The sequence below is a fragment of the Rattus norvegicus genome, chromosome X, assembly GCF_036323735.1.
Source record: "Rattus norvegicus strain BN/NHsdMcwi chromosome X, GRCr8, whole genome shotgun sequence".
Taxonomy (NCBI): domain Eukaryota; kingdom Metazoa; phylum Chordata; class Mammalia; order Rodentia; family Muridae; genus Rattus; species Rattus norvegicus.
Window position 1 is genome coordinate 31,634,083 of NC_086039.1, and position 27,085 is coordinate 31,661,167.

General features: G+C 38.7%; 2 protein-coding genes across 8 annotated transcripts in view; one reads left to right on the plus strand and one right to left on the minus strand.

The window, feature by feature from the left end:
- Trappc2 (trafficking protein particle complex subunit 2) overlaps positions 1–12,953 on the minus strand; it is a 29,929-nt gene extending 16,976 nt beyond the window's left edge. The window contains exons 1-6 of one of the 4 annotated variants that reach the window (XR_010061223.1): positions 12,818–12,953; positions 8,769–8,839; positions 7,247–7,358; positions 4,592–4,740; positions 3,998–4,079; positions 2,486–2,643 (exon numbers count right to left, since the gene is read on the minus strand). Coding sequence is in view for 3 of the 4 variants with exons in the window: in XM_063280240.1 (XP_063136310.1) it covers positions 2,545–2,643; positions 3,998–4,079; positions 4,592–4,740; positions 7,247–7,339 (423 nt within the window). In the remaining variant the exon portion in view is untranslated. Of the gene's footprint in view, positions 1–1,621; positions 2,644–3,997; positions 4,084–4,591; positions 4,741–7,246; positions 7,359–8,768; positions 8,840–12,784 lie in introns of those variants that run through there. The other 3 variants (XM_063280240.1, XM_063280241.1, NM_001024965.1) reach the window with 3 other exon arrangements.
- Ofd1 (Ofd1 centriole and centriolar satellite protein) overlaps positions 12,918–27,085 on the plus strand; it is a 40,769-nt gene continuing 26,601 nt past the window's right edge. The window contains exons 1-6 of one of the 4 annotated variants that reach the window (NM_001106961.1): positions 12,918–13,323; positions 13,492–13,593; positions 19,291–19,491; positions 21,861–21,929; positions 22,012–22,042; positions 24,767–24,874. In NM_001106961.1, coding sequence (NP_001100431.1) covers positions 13,315–13,323; positions 13,492–13,593; positions 19,291–19,491; positions 21,861–21,929; positions 22,012–22,042; positions 24,767–24,874 — 520 coding nt within the window. In that variant the 5' untranslated portion in view covers positions 12,918–13,314. Of the gene's footprint in view, positions 13,324–13,491; positions 13,594–14,625; positions 14,773–19,290; positions 19,492–21,860; positions 21,930–22,011; positions 22,043–24,766; positions 24,875–27,085 lie in introns of those variants that run through there. The other 3 variants (XR_010061184.1, XM_008773164.4, XM_063279934.1) reach the window with 3 other exon arrangements.

Sequence of the window (27,085 nt, forward strand, 5' to 3'; positions counted from 1 at the left end):
ACTAGGACTTTCTTATATTTGAGGAAAGTCAGGGGTGCTGGTATTACCTAGACAAAGATGGACAATACAGAAAAACAAGAAATAGGAAGTTAAGCAGGTGGTGTGTCAATGCAACCAGTGGCATGCAGCTGTCTAGGAAGAAAGCGGATGGATGGGAGGAACTGTTTTATGCTTCACTGCTCCTAAGGAGGGAGCCTCTGTTGGTAGAGTCACCATATGGTGTCTTTTGTTACAGTAGTTATATCTAGCTAAGCTTAAACTGTGTACTAATACAGAGACTTCTGAGTTCCATTTTAAGAGGCACATTACTGAACTTGGAAACAGATATAGGTGCATTTGGCCACTCAATATAAATATTTCTGTTCTATCCTGATAAACTTCCTAGTTGAAATTAAAACATCCCACATGCTCCTTTTAAAAGTATTTTTATTACAATTGTATATTAACTTCATATTTATGTAATGATGCCATTATGGCAAGTTCTCTCCAATGGCAATAAAGCAGAAAAAAATGGACCAACAGAAGTTCCTAGTGAAATGGTGGTTTCTGGGATGCTATGGGCTGTCAACTAGGAAGTATGGGTGTCTTAAAATATTAAAATGGGCTGGAGAGATGGCTCAGCGGTTAAGAGCACTGTCTGCTTTTTCAGAGGTCCCAAGTTCAATTCCCAGCAACCACATGGTGGCTTACAACCATTTATAATGTGATCTATTGCCCTCTTCTGGCATGCAGGTGTACATGCAGATACAGCATGCATAGTATAAAATAAATCTTAAAAGAATCTTCTATCTGGATCACCTTTAGATTATAGGTGTATATTGTAAATTTAGTGCCAACATGAAATTGTACCTGTATAGGACATTACCTATGTGCTCCAAAACTTTGTCAGATGACCTTGCTTAATGCTTTTGCCCTCACCCAGCTTCTGGCCCCATGCCTTTATTCCTGGAATGCAGCTTTCCTGTTTGAACACTCTGAGGTCTCAGTCATTGCTGGACTTCCTGAAGGTCACACACGAAAATTAGTTCTTAATTGTTGCAATATGCTTACAAAGTGAATGCTCCTAGTTCCTATATTGCCCTCATAAGCCTGAAGGAAGGCTATTTGCAAGGTACCTCTTATTCTCCAGGGCTAGAACCCAAGTTTTACAGGACTTCATGCTGTAATGATGCTGCTACTGGTTGAGAATTACAGCATCTCCCTGGGTGTGAGTTACTTGCTCACTGAGGGGCAGACAAGTTGTATATGATAAAGATATATTTGGGTCTCACCTGTTAGCATTGTTCAAAGTATTAGATTTTTTAAAAAAGATTTATCGTTTTTAATAGTATGTGTGTTGGTATGTGCCTGTACGTGCAGGTGCTCAAGGAGGTCAGAGGCATTGGATCCCTTAGGTGCTGTGAAGCCAACTTGGGTCATCTGCAAGAACAAAAACATATTTGTAGGGTAACATCTCTCTAGCTTCAAGTCCTAAAATTTTACCTGAGTGCCTTAGTGAGCTAGTAAGAGGTGATCTGTGATCAAGATGTACATATTAGCTTTCAGACTTCAGTAGTGAATGGGATTAAAAAAGTATTGGTGTTGGTCTGCATTTAAAAGTAGGCATCAAATTACCACATTCTTGGATATAAATCTTTATTTAAGAAATAAAAAAAAGTGATAGTAACAATGTCACCAAAGAATACAAGAAAGTTTAGAAGTGCTTACTCAAATGTTAGAATGAAATTTTTCCAGTGTACACATGAAAATCTGGTTTGCTTTTTCATGCATATCTACTACTGTAACACCACCATATCTAAGACAAGAGGCCACATCTGCCACCTCGCATCCTGTATATAGATAGCAAAAAGGTTAGTTAAGTGCAAGTGTCAGTATAACCCAAGCTTTTATTAGCAATACCCAATCAGTATTATAACATTTTTTCAAATACAGATATTAACAAGTTTAAATAAAGTAAACCTTTAGTTTACTAAGAGAAAGGAAACACTAGAATATAAGGTGACAGAGGCAACATACTTTGCCATGGCCTGGAACTGGTCCAGCATATATAGGTCTAGGGGTTTAGAGTTACAGCCGGGTGATTATTCACAGCCTCTGGTGGAGGGAGGCAAGCGGGTAGCACTGGCATGGGCTTTCTGCTTCAGCTTCTTGGTACTGCAGTGTACTATGCATTTTAAAAGAACATCTCTAAATGTGTAAATAACTCAATTTCATTCATCTCCAGAACTTTTCAGTCTTAAATCATTCTAACAAATATTAACTATGACATAATATGCTTTTGAATTAATAAATTAATATCAAATTATCTTAGGAAAGGCAAGAGTCTTCTCAAGCTTTTAAATAAATAAAAGTGTTCAAAATTACTGGTACAGAACTGTTTGTAAATAACATTGTCCACAAGCAAATATCAATGCTAATGACAGTCAATATGAAAACAATGTACAATTTTAAGGGAACGTTTTCCAGGCAATTTCAAATTACTTACAGAACACACACTCCTGAGCACACCCCACGATGATACAGCTTATTGCAGAGTTTCTCCATTTAGCTTAAAAGGTGTTTCTTCCCAAGAAACTGAACTTTTCTGTCAAATGCACTTGATCGAATAGGAGAATTGGGTTCATAAAATGGATTCATTGCAAACTAGGAAAGAAAAAGGTTATTAGTGAGCCAATTAAAAGGAAAGTGGCTGATAAATCACAGGTTGCTAATGGAAATTTACATCTTAAAATTTAGCAAAGACAGGAGTCCCATTTTTAATTTTTATTGAAAGCGCTCCATTGCTCTTTTTTTTAAAATGAAGCAGAACTGGATTTTTAAAAGGAATTTATAGAGTGTAATCATGAGAGATAAAAAGAGACACCAAGAAAGTAAGGAATATCTAGGACATCTATGTGGGCTTCTCAAAGAAGGATGCCTATTGTTACACTGTAGTAACACCTTAGGTGTGGTTGTATACCCTTGAAGTTTCTGCACTTGGGACTGCAGGAGGATCAGGAATTCAAGCCTAGCTTTCCCTGCACAGTGAGTTCAAGACCAGGCTGGACTACATGAGACTAGCTCAGAAAATTAACAGGTCTAATGCCTAAAGCCAACTTGACAAGCAGACTTCCATCTCCAGGGCCCACATAGTAGGAGAGAACTGATTCCTACAGGCTGTCCTAACCTCGCTCCATTAAGTACACTATGACTATATTACCTCTCCCCAGCCTGCCACCTCCACAAAAAAAACAAAAAACAAAAAACAAACAAAAAAAACCAACAAGACAAATAGACAAATAAAAAACGAAACAAGAATCTTTAAAAAAAAATAAACAGAAACATCTTAATTTTTTTTTCTGGGGGCAGATTCTCATTCTATTGGCTAGCTTGGCCTTGAACTCTGTAATCTAACTAGCTTTAAACTCAGTGTAATCCATCCAGTCTCCCAAGTCTTAGAATTCAGGTATAAGCTACCACACCTGTTTATCTGTCTTGTGAAGTCCAAAGCAGCCTCAAACTCACCATTTATCTGAGACTGGCTTTGCACTCCTGAATTTCCTATTCTACCTCCCAAGTGCTGAGATCATAGGCATGCATCACCTTACCTGGCTCCTCTTCAGGAATTCTGTGGTCCAGTATTTTAGTTTTGAGAGGTACCTGCTGCTAACCTCACAATAGTCTGACTCATATGGCCTACATACATTAACATGGATCTTGAACTTACTTTGTATTCATTACAAGTGGATTAATCTATATGACCCTTTGGATTATGTAAACAAATGGTAAATGTTTCATATGTTTTTAAAAGAGTTATGCCACGCTGCTGCTGTCATTTCCACCCTCCAACCTCCCAAAATTCTTGTGTAGCTCATATAAGTGCTTCATAACATATGTGGGGAACACTAAAATGAAATTACTAATGATAAGAGAAACTGGTTTTTATACTTTAATTTGGGCTGTCTCTAGCCTTATCCTTTTTAAAAATCAAATATTTTAATTTTGGGGTATACCGTACCTTTATATACAAATCATAGACATCAGTAAAGAAGTTCTTTATTCCATCTTCTTGCCTCACATCATGAAGCATAATAAATCTCATATGTGAAAAAAATTAAGGCATAATTTTACTAGAAATGAAGCATTTAAAGCAGTCATCTGGTAAAATATTCTTCACATTTGTCGCATGAACTGTATTTTGTGATGGCAAAGCTGGATGCATAAACTGGCTTAAAGTCAACTTAGCTTTCTCTTAAGGAGAATGTAATAGTTTAAAGTTAGGAAACAGACTTAAAGTAAAATAGCGTTTGGTATGGTTCAGATACCCACCCATCCACCCCCACCAAAAAAAAAAAAAACCCATTGAAAAAACCATGAAAAAATGTTGTGTTAGCCTGACTTTTTGAAGTTGTAGGAGGGCCAAGTCCATAGGCAGGTGGGCCCAGTATACAAGACTCCTCTATGGTTTCTACTTCAGTTTAAGCTTGAGCTCCTGCCCCAACTTCCCTCAATAATGAACTTGGTAAGTGTAAGCTAACTCTTTCGTCCTGGAAGTTGGCTTTGGTCACAGTGTTTATAACAGCAACAGAAAGCTAGCTACCATAAAGTAAGGATATGCCCTGCAGTGACAAATGCTGACACAAACCACTCATTAAATTTGTCCACAGTTTTTAAGTACATGTTGTTAGAAAGCCACATATTTTCATCCACAAGGTCAAGAGCAGCATGAGCTATAAACTGGTTCAGATGACGGTGATCATCCTAAATAACGAAATGAAAAAAGATGAACATTTCCATATGGCATTAGGACCACCAACAATTCATTCTGAAATCCTGTCGATTTGTGTGTATTGTGTTTTCTCTTATTTTAGATATGGCCTTACTATGTATCCTAGAATGGTCTGGAGCTCCTGACCCTGCCTCAGCCTCCCAGGTACTAGGACTACAGGTGAGCACCAGCATGCCTGGTTTTCATTCTGTAAATCCCATACATGTTGTTCTTACGGGAGAACTCTCTGATTTTACTTCATGTATTATCATCATAAGACATAAAAGATTATGTTTTTTATAGTATTGATATCTATCACTCACAAATAGGAATACCAATTAATAAATGTCTTCAAGAAACTATTAAACATATTTTCAGTGCTGGGGAGAGGACAATTACTAACTTTCTACAAATATATCACCGTATGAAGAAAGACTACTGCTTTTAATGGAGGAAATAAGGCAGATCCTACTTTCCAGAAGCCCCTATCTTAGTAGAAGAGAAACACACAAAGTCTGTAAGCAGATGTGGATCAAAGAGAGCACTTTCCCTAGGTGGAGACCAAAGTAGAAATCAAGGACAGAAACAAAGGGATACTATGCATATAGGGTCTCAAAGGTTGGAGATTAAAGAAGAGCCAGGCTTCCTGAGCAGAAGCTGCAGAGACAGTAGAGATGACACTTGTAAGGCCTATGATAGGCCTCTTGCGAACAGAGCTTACATGGCTTTGGGACCTGGGATGGAGAGGGAGGTCATGCTCAACCCAGCTGTGAGTTGCCATCTCTATTAACAGCAGAAACAATCGGGTCAGAACCATGAGTGTTCTCTTCATGGGCAAGATGGCCTAACTGGAAAGAAGGCAGGAATGACTCACTACAATATAGAGAGCAAATTCATGACCCGGATGAAGTCTTACTCCTGTGGAATTCTCTTTTATAATGAATGTGTTTTTCAAAAACTACCTGTTATGGAAGAGATTCTAGATGGTATATAGTTCTCAAACTATGGATGGCAACCCCTATGGAGGCTGAAAAACCCTTTCACAGGGGGTCACCTAAGACCACCTGCATATCAAATATTTACATTACAATTCATAATAGCAAAGTTATAGTTACAAAGTAGCAATGAAATAAGTCTATGGTTGGGGGGGTTACTACAACATGAGGAACTATATTAAAGCGTTGCAGCATGAGGAAGGTTGAGAACCACTGGTATATAGAGTCCTTCTCAAAACTCGTGGTCCTCAGAATGTGGCCTTAGAAATAGGGTCACTGAAGTTCTGGTTAGTTAAGATGAGGTCATTCTGGAGTAGAGTGAGCCTCTAATCCAGTGTACTTGCTGTCTTTAGGAAAAAGGTTTGCTGTGGTGTGTGGTGGCTCATACCTGTAATCTTGGCACTAAGGAGTTTGAGGAAAGAGTATATCCATGAAGTAGAGGCCATCCTGGGCCACGTAGTGAATTCTAGGACAGTCAAGGCTACAAAGTGAAACTCTCACATTGCCTCCACAAGGAAAAAATTAAATGGGAATTTGAACACATGTACGCAAGGAGAATGCTACCAGAATACAGGCACTAAGTTGCTGGAAGCCAAAAGAACTACCTTCCATAGGAGTGTGGCCTTGCCAAGGCATCAATTTCAGATGTTTGTTCCTAAAACTGCTACAGTACATTTCTGTTCTAAGCCACTCAAGTTATGGTACTATGCTATGACAGCCACAGGAAACTAGCATATAGCATACCCTTCTTACTGGGGAGGTTGTTCTCAGAATAAGGCTGGTGGAAGGTCACCAGTTGCCCAGGAACCCTGAAAAAATATGTTTGCATCCTTAATGCTGCCATGCCAAAGAAACCCGAATCCTTAGAGAAATGGTTATTTGCTGTGTCTGTCTCAGCAGTGTTTTTCCTTCCTATACACTGACGATCACTCTTGAAGGATTGGGCACATACTGTGGAAATGCTTTAAGGTGAGAAGTAGCCAGAGAAAGAACTAAGACTAAGACAAGTTAGATAATAAGAAAGCATTACCTCTGCTGTTGCTTTTAGAATTTCCTGATGTGGCCTGGCTATCAGTAAGATGGAGACAATTTAAGCAGTGCTGGAAAAGCCTCAGAAATGAAGTGCTATAGTCCTGATGACAGCAGGACAACATGGGAGTAAGGCTCTGTTTAATCCTCAGGTGTAAACTGATCTATCTCTGTTCTGATGAAAAATGTGATTTGCTGAAGCACAATGGACTACTGTGGCATTTTGAGGCAACAAAAATTGTCCCAGGCCCATGACAGGCAGGCTACATTTCTGTATGCTTATGAAGCCTTTCATAGTGGGTGACATTCCTTCCCTGTTTTTTATCAGTCTATGAGACTCCAGAGAAAAATCTAATTTAACTGTTGCTATATCTCAGTTGTTTTATTTATCCTAATCTATTTCAGTTCTAAAACAGTATTATGACATACCATTACAAACCCAAAAAGTCTTATTAATTTAAGGTTGCATACATACTTTGGATTCTGCTTTCCCAGGTGGCAAAAATTCCATTTCAAAAACTGGATTATCATGGTGGCCAACAATTACAAAGTAGAAGCTTCCAGACATTGTCTTCAATATGTAGCTCCTAATCAAATTAAATGAAACACACACACACACACACACACACACACACACACACACACACACACACACACACACACACATATTTAGTCCTCAATACTGAGACCCAAAATGATTAACATTTTAGTTTTCCTATTTAAATGGTCTGCTTTCTGGTATACTATCATAGGCATGGGACTTTTGGACTATATACATTAAATATCTGCGATATGTCCCTTAGAACCCAATGTACTATATCTTCTGAAGGAAACTGGTAAACCTGTAGTATATCATAAAGACTTACTTTCATGATTGAAAATCTGAAACATTTAGCTCAAGGATTCCTGTACCTGATGGGAGTACTTGGGCTTAATTAAGTTGGACTATACTACTTATGTCCACTTTAACATCTGGAAAGACTATTAGAGGTTGTTGGTTAAAAAGCAGAAAAGGCAAAGGAAGTAATTAGCTTGTTTCAGAAATTTTCAGATGACAAGCACTTCCACTGAAAAGCTAAAAGCCAGCTATACTACCACAAACCATTTTTATACAAAAGAGACAATTTTGTAACATCTGTCCACAGATTATACAGTGTATCATTTTCTATCAGAAGGATGTTTGCTACAAATTTGTGTCTCTGAAAATACAAGGGCTTATGATATATCTCTTCATGTACTAATTTATTTAAAAAGAAAGTTTGCCAGGCATAATAGACAAGCCTTTAATCCCAGCTTTTGAAAAGCGGAGGCAGGTGGATTTCTATTACTTCCAGGCCAAGGCAGCTATAGCTACGTAATGGAGATTGTCTCAAAATAAAAACAACAAGAGAAATTGGGTAAGGTGGGCAGAAACCAAGTATTCCACGGATTTACATTAAAAGAAACATTTATTGTATGTATGGTGGGTGGGTGGGTATGTACACATGCACCATGAAGATCAGTTATCTCTTTCTCCACGTGAGTCCCAGGGATCAAACTGCAGTTGTCAGGCTTGGTGGCAAGTTCTCTGACTGCACCAGCCCTATTCTATGGGTTTCAACAGAAATTATAAGAAAGCTGATTAGTAGATAGGCTGGATTTTAGTATGCGTGTACAAGGGCTTTGGATTTAGACAAAGTCAGGTTGTGAGTCTTACTTGGAATGTGAGTATAGGTACCAGTTACTCACCTTGTGTGTTTCCTCATCTATACAACAATGGTAGGTAGCACTGAAGCGAATTTACTGGTGTGTAGGAGGGGTACTATGTAACCTAACATATGAAAGCATAGAAATCTAACAAAGAGTGTCTGCCTAACAGTGACTACTTGATAAGTGTTATCTAGAATAGCATGGAAGAATGCATGACACAACTAGTAACTCCTCAACACGGGGCGGGAATCTAGGCAACTGGAGTGTTAGCCTCCTGCACATCTGAGGTGTGAGAGACCGCAACTCACCAAGCCCCTCTAGGTCTTCTGCTGATTCACAGGAAAATCAATGACATCCAAAGAAATCTGGAATGTGTTTCCTAATGAAGAAAAGCAAGGCAAAGTTAGCACATTCAGTTGAAAATGGAAGTCTATAATTGTGGAAGACAAACATGAGAATCTTTTGGCACAATGAAGTATTTAGAACATTATATGGGGCTGGAGTCCACACCTACATATGGCAGGCCAAACTGCTTTCATCCTTCAATGTAAGAGCTGAGCATTGACTACCTAACATAGAGCCCCAAAACATTTACCATTTAGTCCTTTCCAGAAAAAGCTGTTAGTTTTAGGAGAAAGGAAGAAAAGGATCCAATACTAAAAGTAGATAACAGAGACGAGCAGGAATGACAGAAAACTATGCAATGTTTGGGAGCCTTCGAAGTAGTCCCAGAAAAAAGGAAAGGAAAGAGAACGTGAAGTTTGAAGCAACTAAACAATGATATCATGAATTCCTGCTAGAATAGGCTACAGGGCTGCAGTATGCCAAAGGAAGGATTTACTTTGTTCAGCACATATAGTTTTAAGCAACAACAGCATAGAAGGGAGCAAGCCCCCAGACAGCAGAAGGAAATGCATGCATAGAAAAATAACCCACATCATGCTCCACAGTTCCTTATTGGGATGTGCAAATGGTAAAGAAGTGTTATGTCTAGGATGGCATGGAATAGAATGGGAAGTGAAAGACAGACATAGAAGGGTTCTCTTACAAACTGTACAAACAATGGCTTTCCCAGGCCATCTTCATCCACACAGAATCCACTTCATACAGTCACTGAGACCCACTTTAGTCATCCCCATTTCCTTACCGCCCTCTTCTTCCTGCCCTCTTCTTCCTGCCTCCTTACAGATATCCTCTCTCAAACAGTCCCCACTTCTTTTATTTGCAAATGTTTTTCAACCTAGATCTCATATGTAAGAGAAAGTATGCAGCATTTAGACTTAGCTACTATTTTTAAGCTTATCTCCTGCTGGGCATTGGGCATTGGACATACACTTTTGTTGTCCACGCTAATGAACTTTCTGCCAAGATAGAAATACTCTATAACCATACTATCTAATATAGAAGCCATTAAGTACCTGAAATTGGCTAGGATAACTGCAGAACTGAAAATTTAATTTAGTAGTTTGAATAAAAGTATTTATGTGGGGCTAGCACTTCCAATACAGAACCACTCAACTTGAGATCTATTCTAAATTCTATATAAAACCTCTGCACCTTTTCTAGCCATAAAATAAGTGCTACTATTTAGAATTCCAACGTATAAAACAACACAAGCTGTCTTGTGTCTGCTTTACTAGCACTTGGGAGGCTGGGGCAGGAGGGTCACTATAGCTCTGAGGCCACTTTAGAATACATAGTGAGTTCCAGAACAGCCCGAACTAGAGTGAGACCCTGTCTCAAAATGAATACTCACAGACAAGTGAACACAAGTAATAAGTAACTGCTGTGGTCAAAAGTAAGTATTGGAGCTGGAGAGATGGCTCAGTGGTTAAGAGCACTGACTGCTCTTCCAGAGGTCCTGAGTTCAATTCCTAGCAACCACATGGTGGCTCACAACCATCTGTAAAGAGATCCGATGTCCTCTTCTGGTGTATCTGAAGACAGCTACAGTGTGCTTATATATATAATAAATGAATAAATCTTTAAAAAAAAAGTAAGTATTGACCAATGTATATGTCTGCTCGTTTCCTTTAAAGCATCTCTACAGGGCTAGTTTGATGAAGTGGACACACACAATTTGGGAGTAGATTATACTGGGCTGTGGGGGAAAAAGGATAATCCAGGATGGTTTCAAAATGCCTAGCTCAGATAAACCTGATTAACAGCCCTCCCTTTCTGGAGAAGTCCATATCTTAATCTCTACAACTTAATATGTTACAGTCCCTATGGATAGAATAGGTGTTTTTTAGCTGACCCCCAAATACAGAGATTAAAACAGACATGCAATTCTAGCACTGAGGAAGCTAAGGCAGGCAGATCCTAAGCTCAAAGCCAGCTAGGTTCCATGAAAAGAGCAAAATTAAATGAGAACTTAAGTGTACAAAATATGTAAGAAAAGCAAATGCCTCTGTAGGTTGTTACCATTGGGAACGAAGGGTTTCCAGCACTGGATATACACCAAAATAACAAAAGATGCAAATCTGCTTAATCCCCCCCCCCCATCACATACAAATCCTAACTTCTCAGCGCCGAGCCGGGCGGGGCAGGATGCAAATTAAAGACCGCATATTGGATATTAGAAAAATGCCTAGGCATTTCAATTCAAAAAAAGTCTTCAGGTCCTCAGAAATTATATAGCTTGGACCAACAACTCTACATCTATTGTTAAGTGACATTAAAGAAATCACAGTCACAGAAAGGTCCTACATGCTAAGAGGTAGGAGGTAATGGTACTCTTATTTTCAGAAACAGATAAAAGGATATCTTCTCGGGTATATTCATGAGACTAAACACCAACTTAAGTAGGTGTTACCTGGCTAGTTTTGGTCAGATACCATGTTGGGACCTTTTTCTGTACAGTAGCTTATTCAGTTTAAGTTAACAAAACCACTGTTACCACCACATCCAGGTTATTATTCACTTGTATTCTCTACTTACACTAAGAGCAGACCACATCAAATTTAACTTTTCTGCCCTGCAAAGGAAATGTAAACGGTATATTCTCGAGCACACTTGAGACCTATAGCCTGGGTGACAGAAAGAAGTCCTCAAAGAGAACAGACACACACTGTTCTTGTTCTTTATGGTATCCCCAGGGTCTAGCAGTGCTAGCGATCTAGGCAACACTCATTATTTGTTGAATTAAGGGGTGACCTATAGCTGACTTAAAATTAATACCCAGAAACATCTGAGTGTTCTATGCCAATTTATGGTCCAATGTTTGCACGGAGGTTTCCATCAGCTTGTGGATCAATACTTTTTTTTTTCTGGAGTGTTCTGTGGTGGATAAGTGTTCAGCATATTATTGAAGTACCATGTCTAGTAGAAAAGGGATTTATTTGACTGGGGATACCATAGTGTTTCTTGTGAGAAAAATCTACTTAGCTGGTATGGCTGCCAAAAAGAGATGGTGCTGAGAAACAGTGTAGTCAGCAATGAAAGGCTGTGATCTATTATTCATGTCCGGTATGGTTGCCAGGAGTTGGTGCTGAGAAACAGTGTGGTCAGCAGGGAATGGCTGTGATCAATTATTCATGTCTGGTTTGGGTTTGGGAAAGTGTAGTACATACACAAGGCCAAGTACTTTTTTAACTCCGAAACTTGATAGATTTACACTAAACTGCTCTAGAGGCCAAGCCCAGGGCTGTTATCTGAAGTTACCAGGAAGCTAAAATTCATATGGTGCGATGATGGTGGAAGACTACCAGTGCAAGAGTGGGAGGGCGAACTTAAAAATCCTTTGCAAGTTAAACATTTTAGGTTACAGGCAAACACAAGATAATACGCAAGCACCGCAGTTCAAAGCCATCCATTTTTATAGCAAATCTCTCTGCAGAAGAACCTTTAGAAACTGCCCTGTGCTCCTGACAGCTGTAATTCCATTTGTCACACAGATCAGCAAACACACAATGGGGGTTCTCTATAAAATTAAGTTCTGTGTTTCTCAACGAGATGAGCTTTTTGCATCTTTGAGAGAGCATCAGTCAAAGTCTGGAGACAAGTGAGTGCGGGGGTAGGATACTACTGACATTTAACGGAAACAGACCAAGGATGCGGTCAACCTATGATGCCCAGGACTGCTTTCTACAACAAACCTGTAAAGGGCAATGGCACTGCAGTGAAGATACACTGGGTTAACTGACTGACCCGGAGAACGCCAAGCCACCGAGCGCACTCTATCAACCAGGAGAACGGTGATTAGTCTGGCTCTGGTGTTCGGTCAGGGCGGGATAAGGGTCTAAGACCAATGTCCGCATCACGTGAGGCCTGCAATTCCCAGCGGACCCAGAGCCTCCGCCCCCTACTTCCCTCCAGATCTTACCTGTAGGGAGGAGCTGATAGTAGAATCACTCACCTCGCGAACCTGCGCTCCGGAGCTTCTGCTTGGAAACCCGGAGTCACTCCCCCGAGATCTGAGGCTCTGCTCTCGCGAGATGTGGATGGGACTTCCGGCCTAAGCTCGCGCATGCGTCGCAGCGCGCCAACCCTTGGCGTGTGCGGTTGGTCAGAGAGACGTTCGGCCAGCTGAGCGGGGCGGGGATCGGTGTAGGAACGAGCTGTGGAGCAGTGAAAACTGCTTACGGAGTGGCCGCTTCTGGTCCTTCGTTTCTCGTTTCCGTCTTTATTCCATCCAGAGTCCCTCCTGGGTCACGGCCCCACCCGCCCTTTCAAACTGGGAGGAAGTGCGCGTGTTTGACGAAATAATGGGCTGAATGATCAGCTCTCTTGTTCTTCCAGGTCCCTAGAGACAGAGGCTGGGCTCGGAGTTCAAGGGCTCCCTCTCCTCCTAAGACCTGTCCCGGGCAAGGAGTCCGACCGAGGAGGGGCGAGCTTGGGAGCAAGCAGATAACGATGGCTCAGGTAGTTTCACCTGCCTTTTGACAGGTGTTTTCAGAAAGGAACCGCTCTTTGTTTATGTTCGTTAAAGCTTCGTTAAGCATCTTAGTGCTTCCGGTGAGGTCACTGGTCTGATTTCTGAAAATCACGTCCCCCTTTGCCACTAGGTAACTCATCATTTTCTCTTTTCAGTCCACCATGCCCCACAAGTGTGATGATGTGTTGAGTCAAGATGAACTGCGCAAAAAGCTATACCAGACGTTTAAGGATCGGGGTATACTGGACACACTTAAGGTATCAAATTTAGGCATGATTGTGTGGTTACTTCCACAAGTGTAACCTTGAACAGCAGGCTTTTCCACATTTAAATTCATCCAGAGCTTAGCTTTCTTTTTCTTTTAATAAAAGATTTATTTTATTCATTATAAGTATATCGTGGCTGTCTTCAGAGGGCATCAGATCCCATTATGGTTGTGAGCCACCATGTGGTTGCTGGGAATTGAACTCAGGACCTCGGAAGAGCAGTTCAGTGCTCTTAACCACTGAGCCATCTCTCCAGCCCAGCTTTCTAAATACTGAACAATAGCTTAGTGAGTTACATTCTGAACATGTTGAGTTTCAGTTGTCCTTTTCAAAGAGCATATAATTGATTGATTGAACTGACATTAAGGTAGCACACAATGTGTTTATACATTATGAACACATTACCATAAAACTAAGCAGCTGTTAGAAAACTTGTTCAGTCTAGATTTGACCATGCTATGTATATGTAATGAGAGCAGGAGGGGGACTACTGTGGGGAAAGGACCGGACTGGAGAGGGTAATGGGAAGGTGCATGTGTGCAGAGTACAGCCACATACATGTCTGGAAACGTCAAAATGGTGCCCATTTGCTAACTAAACCATAACCCCATTAACATAGGTTTGCAGTTTTCAGAATTAATATGTGCTTTTAGAGTCTGTGTGATGACACTACATAGAAAATATGAAGGTACTCCTTAACCATGTAACAGTTTGAGAAGTGAAATTTGTTTTTAACCACAGTGGAATGTACCAGGTATATTGGCACAGGTCTTTAATCTCAGCACTTGAGAAACAGAGCCAGGCACATTTCTTGTGAGTTAGAAGGCAGCTGGGCCAAATAGCCAGTGCTAGGTCTGCTGAGACTTCGTAGTGATGCCCTGTCTCAGGAAAAGTAAATACAAATATTTTAGAGTGTGAATATTTAAAATGAATAGCAATTATGTATTAGCACATCTTAAGTTTGGGTAACAGCAAGAGATGGAGTTAGTTAATTCAATGTGTTTACTTACTTGTACCTTTTAGAATTGGAAATTAAGGAAAGGTGATCCTGATATCTCCCACTCTTAATTGTTTTATTAACTTCATAAAAATATTTATAAGACTTGTCTGGAAAATACAGAAAAGCAGAAGAAAGGAAATCATGTATTTTATAACTACAAACTGCTATAGGTGTGTATATCATTTTAAATTTTGTATGAGGAGCCTTTCCCTATTTCTTCAAGTTGCTTGCAATCCTTATTTTCAGTGGCCACAGATTCATCCTGGTCAGTCAGGTCATTTAGGTTGCTGTCTCCTAGTGAATGTGTAGCTTCTACTCAGGTCTCCATATCTTCTGTTTGTTGCACCTACCATTTCCTGCCTAGTCTAGAGAACTCCCCTTTCTGAATCCAAAGGCATGAGCATGCTTTGACCAGTTTGCAGTGTTCTTCTGCTTCCTTCCTGAGTACTGGGGTGTCAGGCCAGGGCCATTGTGCCTTTGGGTAAGAGCATTTTTAGCAGTGTGTCCATATGGCTATGGAGGGATTGTCCTTGTCTATTTCCCAAGCAGTTAGGGAATACTCGTTTCATTGTTGCCCTTTTAGCAGGGTAACACTGGAAAAGATATTACTGCTACATTTTCTGCGTCATTACTTTGATTATTGTACCTTTCTGTCTCTCTATACTTTTTCCATGAGAATGGTTACAGTGGTTGTGTTTTAAGTGTTCTTTCTATAAAATGATTGATCTTCTTTTCAATTTTTGTTGCAGCACTTCACCCTCTTTATTCTGCTTTAATCTGGCTGTACAAGTATTGATATCTAATATTAGATCAAGCCAAACTTTATAAATTCTCATGTCATTGAATGTACTCACTTTTGTGTGATTGTGCACATGTGTGTTCTGGCTCCTGTGTGTGCAGATGCATATGCATGTGTGTGTTGCTGTGTAGGGCAGAGGTCTACCTTAGGTATCTGTGAGCATCTATCTGCCTTGTGTTTTGAGACAGGGTTTCTGTCTCACTGTCCTAAGCTCACTGATTTGGCTAGGCTTGCTGGCTGTTGAGCTCCAGGTATCCTCCTGCCTCCACCGCCCGCCACCAGCCCCCACCTCAGCCCCAGTGCTGGAATTACAAGCACTATCATGCCTAGCTTTTTATGTGTATGGTAGGGATTGAACTCAGGATCTCATGTTTGCACAGAAAGTATTTTATCACCTGAGCCATCTCCTCAGCTTTCACATTTGAAATGTTAGAAAGGCTTGATCGTTTATGTTGGACTCTAACCCATTTATGATTCTGGATTTAACCACCTGGATTGACTATACTTTATTAATCTTTAATATCGACTATAGTTTATTAATCTTTAATATTGAACAATCTTTGCATTCTGGGCATGTCACACTCTAGATTAGACTTGATAGTCCTTCACATCTCAGTTTTATTTGGTCTTGACCAATGCATATCTTTATCTGTACCCTTTTGTGCAAGTCTTGTTCACAGCTTCAGCATGGCTGGTTATTCAGAACATTAGCCCAACGAATGAAAAGCAGAGCACAGTTTTATTTACTCAAATTTAGCTAATTTTACTTTCTTAGTTCAGTGACTGATATAGGTAATCAGTCTGATTTATGGATCTAGTGCTTAAATTTATATTCTTTATTATTTGAAATGAATTTGTATTTATAGTCAACTACAAAGACGTTTATGTATATAGTGCTTTTGTTTGCTTTGTGGTTTTTGCCATAATTTCTGTTGTTTTTGAAACAATGACTTACTATAGTGTCTTAAATTTAGGTGATCCTCCTGCCTCAACCTTCCTCGTGATAGGATTTTAGGCATCTTCTCCTACATTGAATTTAGGTATATATTAAATGAAACTTGTCAAATCATTTGTTTCTTTATTTTTGATCTACTTAAGACCATTTCTGAGATGTACTGGTTAAGATTGACAAATTTTTGTCTCCCACTAAGTTTGTGATAAATGTCCTTTTATGCTATATTTTTAAGGATTTTATTTATGTCTGCCCGAGTGTGTACACATGTGTAGTGTGTGTGCATATAGGTACATGGGGACCTGAACAAGCTGTCTGATCCCTCATGTTGGCAGCTGGCTTATTGCACAGGTACTAGGATGTAAACCCTAATCCTCACGATTATGTAGCATATACTCTTAACCACTTTTTTTGAGACAGGGTTTTTGTAGCCTGGACTGACGAACTGTGTATAGAGCCAAGGACTACCTTAGATTTCCCAGTTTATTTGAATCACTTGTTTAGTTGGTGCTGGAGATCACACCTGAGTCTTATTCATGAAAGGAAAAATACTCTACGAACTGAGATATATCTCTAGCCCTCAAGCTATTTAGGAACATCATATATCTGGGTAAGGGGCGCAGTTGCTCTAATATATGGTATGGGGCCAGATGTTGATGTCAGGTGTCTTCCTCAGTTGCATTTTACCTTACTGTTTTGAGACAGGGTTCCTCATTGAACCTGAAGCTCTCTAATTCAAGTGGACTAGCTGGACTGTCAGCCCCAGGGATCTTCTTGTCTTTACCTTCTCAGCCTGGGATAACAGTTGTTCTCCATTATGCCTGGCTTTTTATGTGGGTCTTGGGGATCAAATTCACATCTTTATGTTTGTAAGGCAAAGTACTTTACTGACTGAGCTATATCTTTAGCCTGCAAAATTTAATTTTGAACAGATTTCCCTGGTGCATTGGCTGCTGGGAAGCTCCAAGGTAATTTTATGACTCCTACTAGCAAGTACCTTTTGCTTTTTGTGGTTGCCAAGATGGCAATTCATTTATAATTGCCATTTCAGTTTGTCTTGCTCTTATTTCCCTTTCAGCACACAACACCACTCATTTTTTCTTTTAGAAGATATCCTAAATTCTTCTGTTAATTAAGCTGGGACCGAACAGCTCATTTTCTCAGTATATTATGAATGTAATTAAGGTACTTCTAAATTTGGTTGGTGAAAGATGCGGCATCCTCCCTTTTTCTTCTTTCCTTTTTGCTTTACCATGTTAGGCTGTGAATGATTGATAATGGCAAGTGTGTGTATTCTGTTCAGTGTAAATGCCTTTTTAAGTAGAGGATTTTAGATGTATCACATGTTCTGTCATGGTACTTATATATACACCATTATTGTGTAGGACTATTTTCTGAGCCAAACTCCTACCATCTTCAGGAACTGAGCTGGATCATCAAAGCTAGGCTGACATCCTTCCATGGGACCTTCTCTTGAATATCCAGTCACTTCTCTCTAGTAGTTGTTTGCAGTTCTACTCTGATTGTACATGGCCCCATTCTCAGGCAGGGGCTAGAGTATATAGATTGGGAAAAGAATCGTCATAATGGGTGGAGAATTCATTTGCTGTGACTGCTTATATACTCCTACATATAATACACCTCACTCATTTCTCTGTAAGCAGACCTAATAAACTCAGTTGCTCCCCAGAGTGAACTTTAATACATCATTTGTCCTTGGGACTGTAGAGAGAGGGGTAGATGCCATTTTTGTCTCCTAGGAACGTGATTTTAGCAGCAGTCATTCTACCATAGTCAAGGATAGAAGAAAGAGCTAAAGACCCCTTTTGAGGCTTCATTGTATTAAATAATGATATTTCGTTTCATACAGAACCTCAAGAATCTAGGCAGCTTGCTGCTAAGTTAAGCACAGCTGTACATTTGAAAGCTATGTGCAAAAAACTACTTGAAATTTAGTAGTCTCATTAATTTAGGAGATTTTCTTATAATTCAAATGAATAAGCAAGCCAGTGTTGTAACATGAAGAAAATTATCTACTGTGACCCTCTATTTTCTCATTTATCAGTGGTGAGAAATTTATTTTCCAGTGGCTTGACATATGAATGAATACCCTATATGATAGTGCATTTGTTTTCTTTTTGTAAAAGAATGCCTGTGTATATGCATGGCTGCACACATTTCCATATGTGACAGTCAGAGGCAACTTTTTCAGAGTCCGTTCTTTTCCTCCATCTCAGATACCAGTATCAGATGATTCAGATCATCTGGCTTACATGTCAAGTGCCTTTGTTCTTGGAGAAATCTTGCCAGTAGTTTTTTGTTTTTTGTTTTTGTTTGTTTTTTGTTTTGTTTTATTTTTTGATAAGCTTTCCTGGGGCTTACTAGATTTCTGCCTGTATGTTACTTCTTATGTTAGTTTAAGCTGAGTGTGGTGGCTCAGGCCTTTATTCCCAGCACTTGGGAGGTAGAAGCAGGTAGATCTCTGAGTTCGAAGCCAGACAGATCCATCTACAGAGTGAGTTTCAGCACAGCCAGGGAACCCTGTCCTGGGAAACAAACAAACAAAAAACAACTAAGTTTTATTTTGATTAATACTATACCAGTACTTTCATGGACTGCCACAGTCCACAGTTGGGATGAAGTGGCAGAACTTTCCCTTTGGCTGGATTTCCTGATAACAAACAGTTGAAATTGCTTTTAGAGAGGTCAAGTTATGATTGGTGGACAGTGATGGAGGAAGCTGAGGAAAGAAAGCTTTTGCCCAAGTCCACTGAGGGTAAGAGAAATTGTGAAAGAAGTGGTTCCTACCTTCTGCCTATAGATCCAGAGTCGTTTTGAAAATTAGAAAGAGTTCAGTGAATGGGACAGATCTGTGTATATGTTTATTCTGGTGAAATGTAATTTAATTTGCCGTTTTTTCCCCTGTTTTTACACTAGACACAACTCCGAAACCAGTTAGTTCATGAATTGATGCATCCTGTACTGAGTGGAGAAGTGAAGCCCCCTTCCATTTCAGTGGAAGGGAGTTCCCTACTAATAGGCGCTTCTAACTCGCTGGTGGCAGATCACTTACAAAGATGTGGCTATGAGTATTCACTTTCTGTTTTCTTTCCAGAAAGTGGTTTGGCAAAAGAAAAGGTAAAGTCTGGTGGTTTTGAATTTCCCTTTGACAGTTTTTCCCTCTAGTAACTGTGAAGTGCTGCATAATTACCCTGCTTGTCCCTTGACTGGCTGGCTTCATTTCTTGTTCATCGTTGATGCCATTCCTGCATAAAACATACTCTCTTAGATAACAAATGGGTACCAAATGTGGCTGTTGTTAATGCTTTGGTGTTTCAGTCTTTTGTAAAATAGTGATGTGTGGAATCACTAAATATTTTGGAGCTAAAAATAATGTTACGTTCCACGTGGCTTAATAAACTGGTAACTGCCATTTCTGTAATATTGACTGGGAAACTGATAGTGTACTAAGTGCACTGCTGGCAGCACGTGTGTTTCAGATGAAGATCCAGACTGTAGACGGGTAAAGCGATTTTGATTTACACACAGTGAGTAGCTTCTAAATAGCATTATAAGACAGAACATTTTGATTTCTAACGTGTTCCTTTTAGATTACTGCAGATATTCCTCTGCTTTGTAGTTACAGAAGAGACATACAAAATGAGTAATTTAAGAAAATCTATAAAGTTCCCAACTATAAAAGCACATGTCTTATGGTTTAGTCACTGATGATTTTAATTAGTTCTCACCGTCACTGAACATAATAATCCAATTTATTAATTACTTTAAAGTCACATTTAACAAACATTCTCAGTACTTGTATATTATCTAAAATAGAATTTTGTTTTTGGAATGATTTTAGGTTTGCAGTACAATTGATTGTGGTTTTCATAATACTCTCCTCACCCCACTGTCCCACACTGTCAATATCCCTCATCTACGGTTAGGTTGGCAGCAGTCACCTATCCCAAATTGACACTTATTTGTCTGTCAATCAAGTCTATCTTTTACAATAGGGTTCATTTCTGGTGGGGTTTTTTTTGTGTGTGTGTGTGTGGATGTGTTGTTTGTAATCATCCAAAAGTTTTAAGAAATATGAACAATCTTGATATTCTAAAGAATGATTGACTTTGAATATGCTGTACTTTATTAACAACTGTATTCACCTTGACAGCATAAATAATTTATGTTTTAAAGTAGGCATGGGGGCACACATGTGTAATCTCAAATTTTAGGTAATCTTGGTGAGACTTATGCCAACCTGATATACATAATATGACACTGGCTTAAAACAAGAATTCATTTTTAGCTCATTGTCTAGTAGTGTTTTATAGTTTACTGTGTAATAGTTATATAATTATAGTAATAGTTAAGCCAGTTCATATCATTAGTAGTTTCTAATACATAAATGCCAACCAGAACTTTTTCTTTAAAGGGAAACTACTTGAAAATACATTGTATCTGTGTTCTAGTACATGATACATACTGTACAGAAATATGTATGTTAAGAATAATTGTGTGATTAAAAATGTTTTAGGCACACAATAGTCATTATCATAAGAATAGTAAAACCTTGAGTTTATTTACATTTTTAAATACCTGTAAGGATCCTGAAATTTATTCATATAGCCACTGGTTAACTAGATAATTGAGTGTTATCTGTAAAGCATTAATCATTTCTTGCATTCCTGTTAGTATTGGGAGGTTATTTCATTTAAGATATTTTATCTGGGCAGGCAAGATCACTTAGTAGATATAGGTACTTGTTATAAAGGTTTGATGACCTGTGGTAGAGTCCCAGGACCCACATGGTAGAGGGATTAAACTAATTTCCTACAAATTGTTCTCTGATTTTCACATGTTTACCATAGGATGTTCATGTCCTCCTAATACACACATATACACTAAATAAATGTAATTTAAAAAGTAACAAACTATTTGATCTTTTGACCTTAATATATTTATTGTAACTTGTTAACATAAAAGCCTTCCTTTTATATTATTGGGTTAACTGTAATATTATTTTAAATCTGAAATTAGTCTTAAATTTATATTCGGTAACATCTTCATCATTTAAACTTGTCCACAAGGGCACCTGTCTTAGTTAGGGTTTCATTGCTGTGAAGAGACTCCATGACCAAGGCTACTCTTACAAAGGGCAGCATTTCATTGGGGCTGCTCACAGTTTCAGAGGTTCAGTCCATTATCATCATGGCCAGGAGCATGGCAGCATCCAGACAGGCATCGTTCAGGAGCAGGAGTTGAGTGAGAGTCCTATATCTTGATCTGAAGGCAGCCAGGAGGGGACTTTCTTCAGCAGGAAGCGCTTTTCTTGGGAAGAGCTTAAGCATAGGACCTGAAAGCCTACCCCCACAATAAGAAACTTCCTCCAGCAAGACCATGCCTACTCTAACAAGGCCACAACTCCTATTAGTGTCGCTTCCCATGGGCCAAGCATATTCAAACCACCATAGCTACTTAATCTTTTTTTCTTTTTTCTCTTTAAGATATTTACTATGCAGGATTTACTACAACTCATTCGGATTAACCCTTCATCCAGTCTCTATAAATCATTGGTAAGATTGTTTTTATGATCTACTTTGATTTGCTACTTTTATAAATGAGCAATTAATAAAGGTAAATATTTTCTTTTAACAGATTTCAGGATTTGATAAAGACAACCAAAAAGGTAGGAGCTGTCATCTTTGTGGGGAATAGCAAGATCTTTAAATGTGCTGCTGTTTATAAAAATGCGAAGCTTGTGGTTATCAGGGAGAAGAATAGGAAATTTAATTAGAATGAAAATAATAAGCAACCATTCACATACTATGCTGGTAAAAATGGGTTATTTCTCTCACATTTCTCTCTATTTAATAAGTCTTAGATATTCAAGGAAGGACACTGCAGACAGTAGTCGAGTGTAGCGTGAAGGTGCTGTTTACAGAATACCCGCTGTTTAGAATATTTAACAAAACAATAAACATGCAGTAACTCCCTCCCCTGAAAAAAACTAGTATGTGAGTTGACTATCTTCATATATTAGCTATCCCCCTCAAATGAAATTTATGAAGTCTTAAATGTATTAGTAGTTTCTTTCAGATATCTATGGGTTTTTTTTGTAAATTGTTTATACTTTCTTGATAAGTTGCCTCACCCCTGACCTTGATACTGGCCTTTCATATAGTATACTGTTACTATGGTTGCTGGCCTGTATTTCACACTTGGTGATGGGCTTTGTGTCTTAAACATAACCTGGCAACTTGACTGCCAGTGACAGTTCATCATTTGCTCTTTTTAAGTAGTCTGTGACATGTTGCTCTGGGCCTTTTGTGTTAGGACGTTTGCCTAGCCATCCCAGCTAGGATGTTCATAAGTTGGAACTTAAGAAGCAAACATTTGCATGTCTACTTTCAACCAGCTATTAGTCTTTGACTTAATTGCCAAGTTTCTTAGAAGTAATGTTCGCAACAGGTGAGTAAATTGGCTTACAAGATGTTCTAGGCTTCCTGCAACGGTGGTCATCCCTATTGAATTTCATTATGGCAACTGACCCTACGTCCCACAGTGAATTAGCTTCCAAAGGCTAAAGCTGGATTAGTTTGTACAAATGTGTTGGGCAGTCTAAATTCAAGTGAATTATTATTCAAAATAAAAAGATGACTATCTTTTATCCCATTCTGCTAAGTAAATGAATAGATAAGACCCTACATTCCGAACTTTAAGGCAGTATGCTATTTAGTATACCTCTGCTTTTAATGGGAATGCCTATCTCTGCTGTCTCATGTGGTGGCCACTAAGGTCATGTGATACTTGAAATAGGGCTACTTACTCTGACTGAACAGTGTACTTGATTTTAGCTGAATTTAAGTTCAGTTACATGGCTGCCATACTAGAAAGCACTCCTTAGACTATGTCACTAATAGCTGTTGACATAATATTGAGAAGGAAATTTCGAGCTTGAAACAATATTTAGGAATAATCCACTTTACTATAGATGTTTATATTATTTTTAAAAGATTATTGCCCATGTTTCCATAGTCTACTTAAGTGCTTCTGATTCTGCAAACATCTGACTAATATCTGCTACCAGCTTACTATGATAAAAATCTCTGGAACACAGAGAAACTGAGTAGCAATTCTGTTATGCATCCAAGTACCAAAGGGTAGAGCTCTCTTTGGCTAACCATTAACCTTTTGTTAATTTTGGCAAAAATCAGTACAAGGAGAACTTCAATTCAAATTTAGGAGATTAAGTGATCGCTGGATGGAATATAGACTGTGGCCAAACAGCGTTACTGTAATGTTCTCACTTGGACTCAGAGAATGCTGAGCTTCTTAACTTTGAAAATTAGTGGAGCCTAACAGTTGAATTAGACTGTATTGTGTGTGATAGTTATTTGCATAGGACTTAGTAATAATTGTGAAATTTCAGTCACGTCTACAGGTAGTAGAGAATAAGAGCCAACATTCTCATTGTTAAGAATGGGAATTTGGGCCATTGAGATGGGTCAGCACATAAAGGTACCTGTTGTCAATCCTGACTATGTGAGTTCGGTTTCCAGGATCCACATGGTGGAAGAAGAGAACTGACTCCCATTATGAATGAGAGTATAGGTAGTTAGTGTGTGATTTTTATATAATGGAGTATTGTGTTGGTAAATGGAAGTTAAAGGAAGCTACAGCTGTGGGAGTAGAGTTTTAAAATCTTTAGTAGAAAGGGATAAAAGATTGTATTTTGGCTGATGAAGGAGTTCTTTTAACTTTAGATCATTTTTAAAGAACATATTTAAATCTTTATTAAAGGAGACTCAGTTGTTGCTTGCTTTTTGCTGTAAGAAACAGTAAGTGTGTATCATATATACTTTGTGCCCTTACTTAAAGGCAGTGTCAATTGAAAATGCCTAGGTTAAAATATGGGGACACTAACAAATTGCTCTCCTAGATTCCCATGTCAGCATTGACATTATCAGTGATTTTATGCCAGGGCTACAATGTTATGCAGAAAATGTCTCTCTCTTATGTTATTAATTTGCATTTACTTATGGGTTTTGTGTATTTGTTTAACATTTAAAAGGTATTCATGTTTTTTCAATTTAAATTTTTTTCCTGTGAACTTTGTCCATGTCTTTTCTATTTTTTTGTTTTACTGATTTGTAAGAGTTCTTTGACATTACAATGAGACATCCGTCTTTCCCTATATATCATTTGTCTTTTGAGTTTATTTTATGCCATTTGTAAATTTATATTTTTTTTTGTGGTTATAGCGATCTCTATTTCTTTTAAGATTTATATCATGCTTGGAAAGACCTTTCCTTGGTAATCAAATGATAATGCTATAACTCGACTCATAAACAGCAATAAAGCAATAGTCGAATGATGTTCTGAAACAAAACTATATATGTTATACGTTTAGGTTTTCTTATGAGTTTCTTAAAGGAGTTGGCAGAATATCATCAAACTAAAGAGAGCTGTGATGTGGAAACTCAGACAAGCACCACATTTCCTAGCCAAGTGTCCCTAGGTAATTATACCTTCTTTCTTCAATTCTGCTAGCTATCTTGTTATTATTTTTGTTTTTGCTTGATTATTTTACAAACAGGATCTCACTATTTAGCCCTGGCTGGATTTGAATTCACTTTGTAAATGGATCTGGCCTCAAGCTGTTGATTGTCTTGCCTCTGCATCCTCTGAGTGCCAGTATTTACAGATGCATAACACCTTACTTAGCCTTGTTTTTTTTTTTTAAAATATCATAATATATGTTTTTTTCTTTGATCTGGAAAAATGCTGCCTATACGTAGGTGACAAAGAAATTCATTTTTCTGGAATTGTGATGCTGGAGGGAGTAGGAATTTCTTTCCACTCTCATAATCTGTTCTTCTGAATTCTAGGGCTACACTGACTGTCCACTCTTATAGGGATGCCAAGATCCAGGTTCTTCCTTACTTGTGGAGTTTAACCTGTCTTAACTGTGAAACTCAGGTGTTCTCTGACTCTATTTTTAGCCATTAAATTGGTATATGTTTTGGTCAGTGTTCTGCTGCTGTGAAGAAATGTGTTTTAGTTGGGGCCTGCTTGCAGTTTCAGAGGTTTAGTCCATTGTCATCATGGTGGGGAGCATGGCAGCACACAGGCAGATATGGAGCTGGAGAAGTAGTTGAGAGTTCTACATTAAGATCTGCAGGCTGTAGGAAGAAAGAGCTCCTGAGCCTGGCTTGGGTTTTTGAACCCTCAAAGTCCAGCCTCAGTGACAGTGACTTCCTCTAACAAGGCCATACCTTCTAATCCTTTCAAATAGTGTTACTCCTTGGTTACTAAGCATTCAAATATATGAACCCATGGTAGGGGGGTGGAGTATTTTTATTCAGACCACCACAATATGTTATAAACTGTTTGCAAAGAGTTAGAGAAGTCTTTGTCCCATCATTTCATTGTATAGTTGAAACTGAGGTCCTCAGTGAGGAGCTCGACTTGGAAACCTCCATTTGGATAGAGTCCAATATCTTTGGTCCAAGGCCTAGAGATTTTGTACTCAATACCTTTTTCTAGTGTCTTCTACCTGTGTTATCTAGTTTTTATTGTCAACTTGACACAAGCTAGAGTTGGCTTAGAAGAAGATCCTCCACTGAACAATTGCCTCCATCAGATTGGGCTATGGGTATGTCTGTGGGAAATTGTTTTGTACAATGTGGGAGGGCCTGGCCCACTGTGTGCAGCACCATTTCTAGGTTGGGGTCCTGTTCTCGCTAGAAAATTTAGTATAAGCCAAGGAACAAGGTAGTAAGCATTTCTCTGTGTTTCTGCTGGACTGTGACCTGGAGTATAAGCTGCAAATATAAGCCATTTTATTCCCTAGTTGCTTTTGGTCATGGTGCTTGTCACAGCAACCAAGCAAAGGAGAACTACCTTTTGGTTTTATGTCAAAAGAGATGGAAAGCAGTTATCTATACTGATGTGCTTAATCATCTTTTTGGCTCATCGTTAGTAGTGCCTTTTAACTTAGAGGAAGATAAGGTATCCATCATTTACAAAGCGATATTCTCCAGCTAGGCCCTTAAGTATAGTTTTAATACCATTAGCAAAATATGTTATCATTGTAAATGAGAGCTTTCCAGTAACACAAAACACTAGAAAAATTTAAATTTCCTAATGGCTACATTTAAAAAATGGAAACAGGTGAAATTTATCTTAATTATTTAACCCAAAGCATTCAAGATATTTCCTCAAGCAAATAGTATAAAAACATTAGTGAAATATTTCACATTCATTTTTTAAGGCAATTCTTGGAGATCTACTGTGTTATTTTTACTATACTCGGATTGATGTCATTTCAAATACTCAGTGATACCATGTGACTAGAAAGTCTTGTCTTATTCTGTGTGGTTAAGGCTTATTTGGAAAATAAGTGGCTGGAAAAACATGGCCACAATTGTGCCTGTCAAAAACACTCAGTATTGGGATTGGGGATTTAGCTCAGTGGTAGAGTGCTTGCCTAGCAAGCACAAGGCCCTGGGTTCGGTCCCCAGCTCCAGAAAAAGAAAAAAGAAAAAGAGCCCGGGACACTATACAGAAAAAACACTCAGTATTTTAATCTACTCTTGCTATCCTTTTCTTTCCATGTGTGCTCTGAAGGTGATTTTTGTGTGTGTGTGCATGGGATTGTACTCCATGTTCAGGTTTATTCTCTGCCTCATATTGGGTTTGGCTCTCTGGTTAGTTTAAGGGCCAAGGG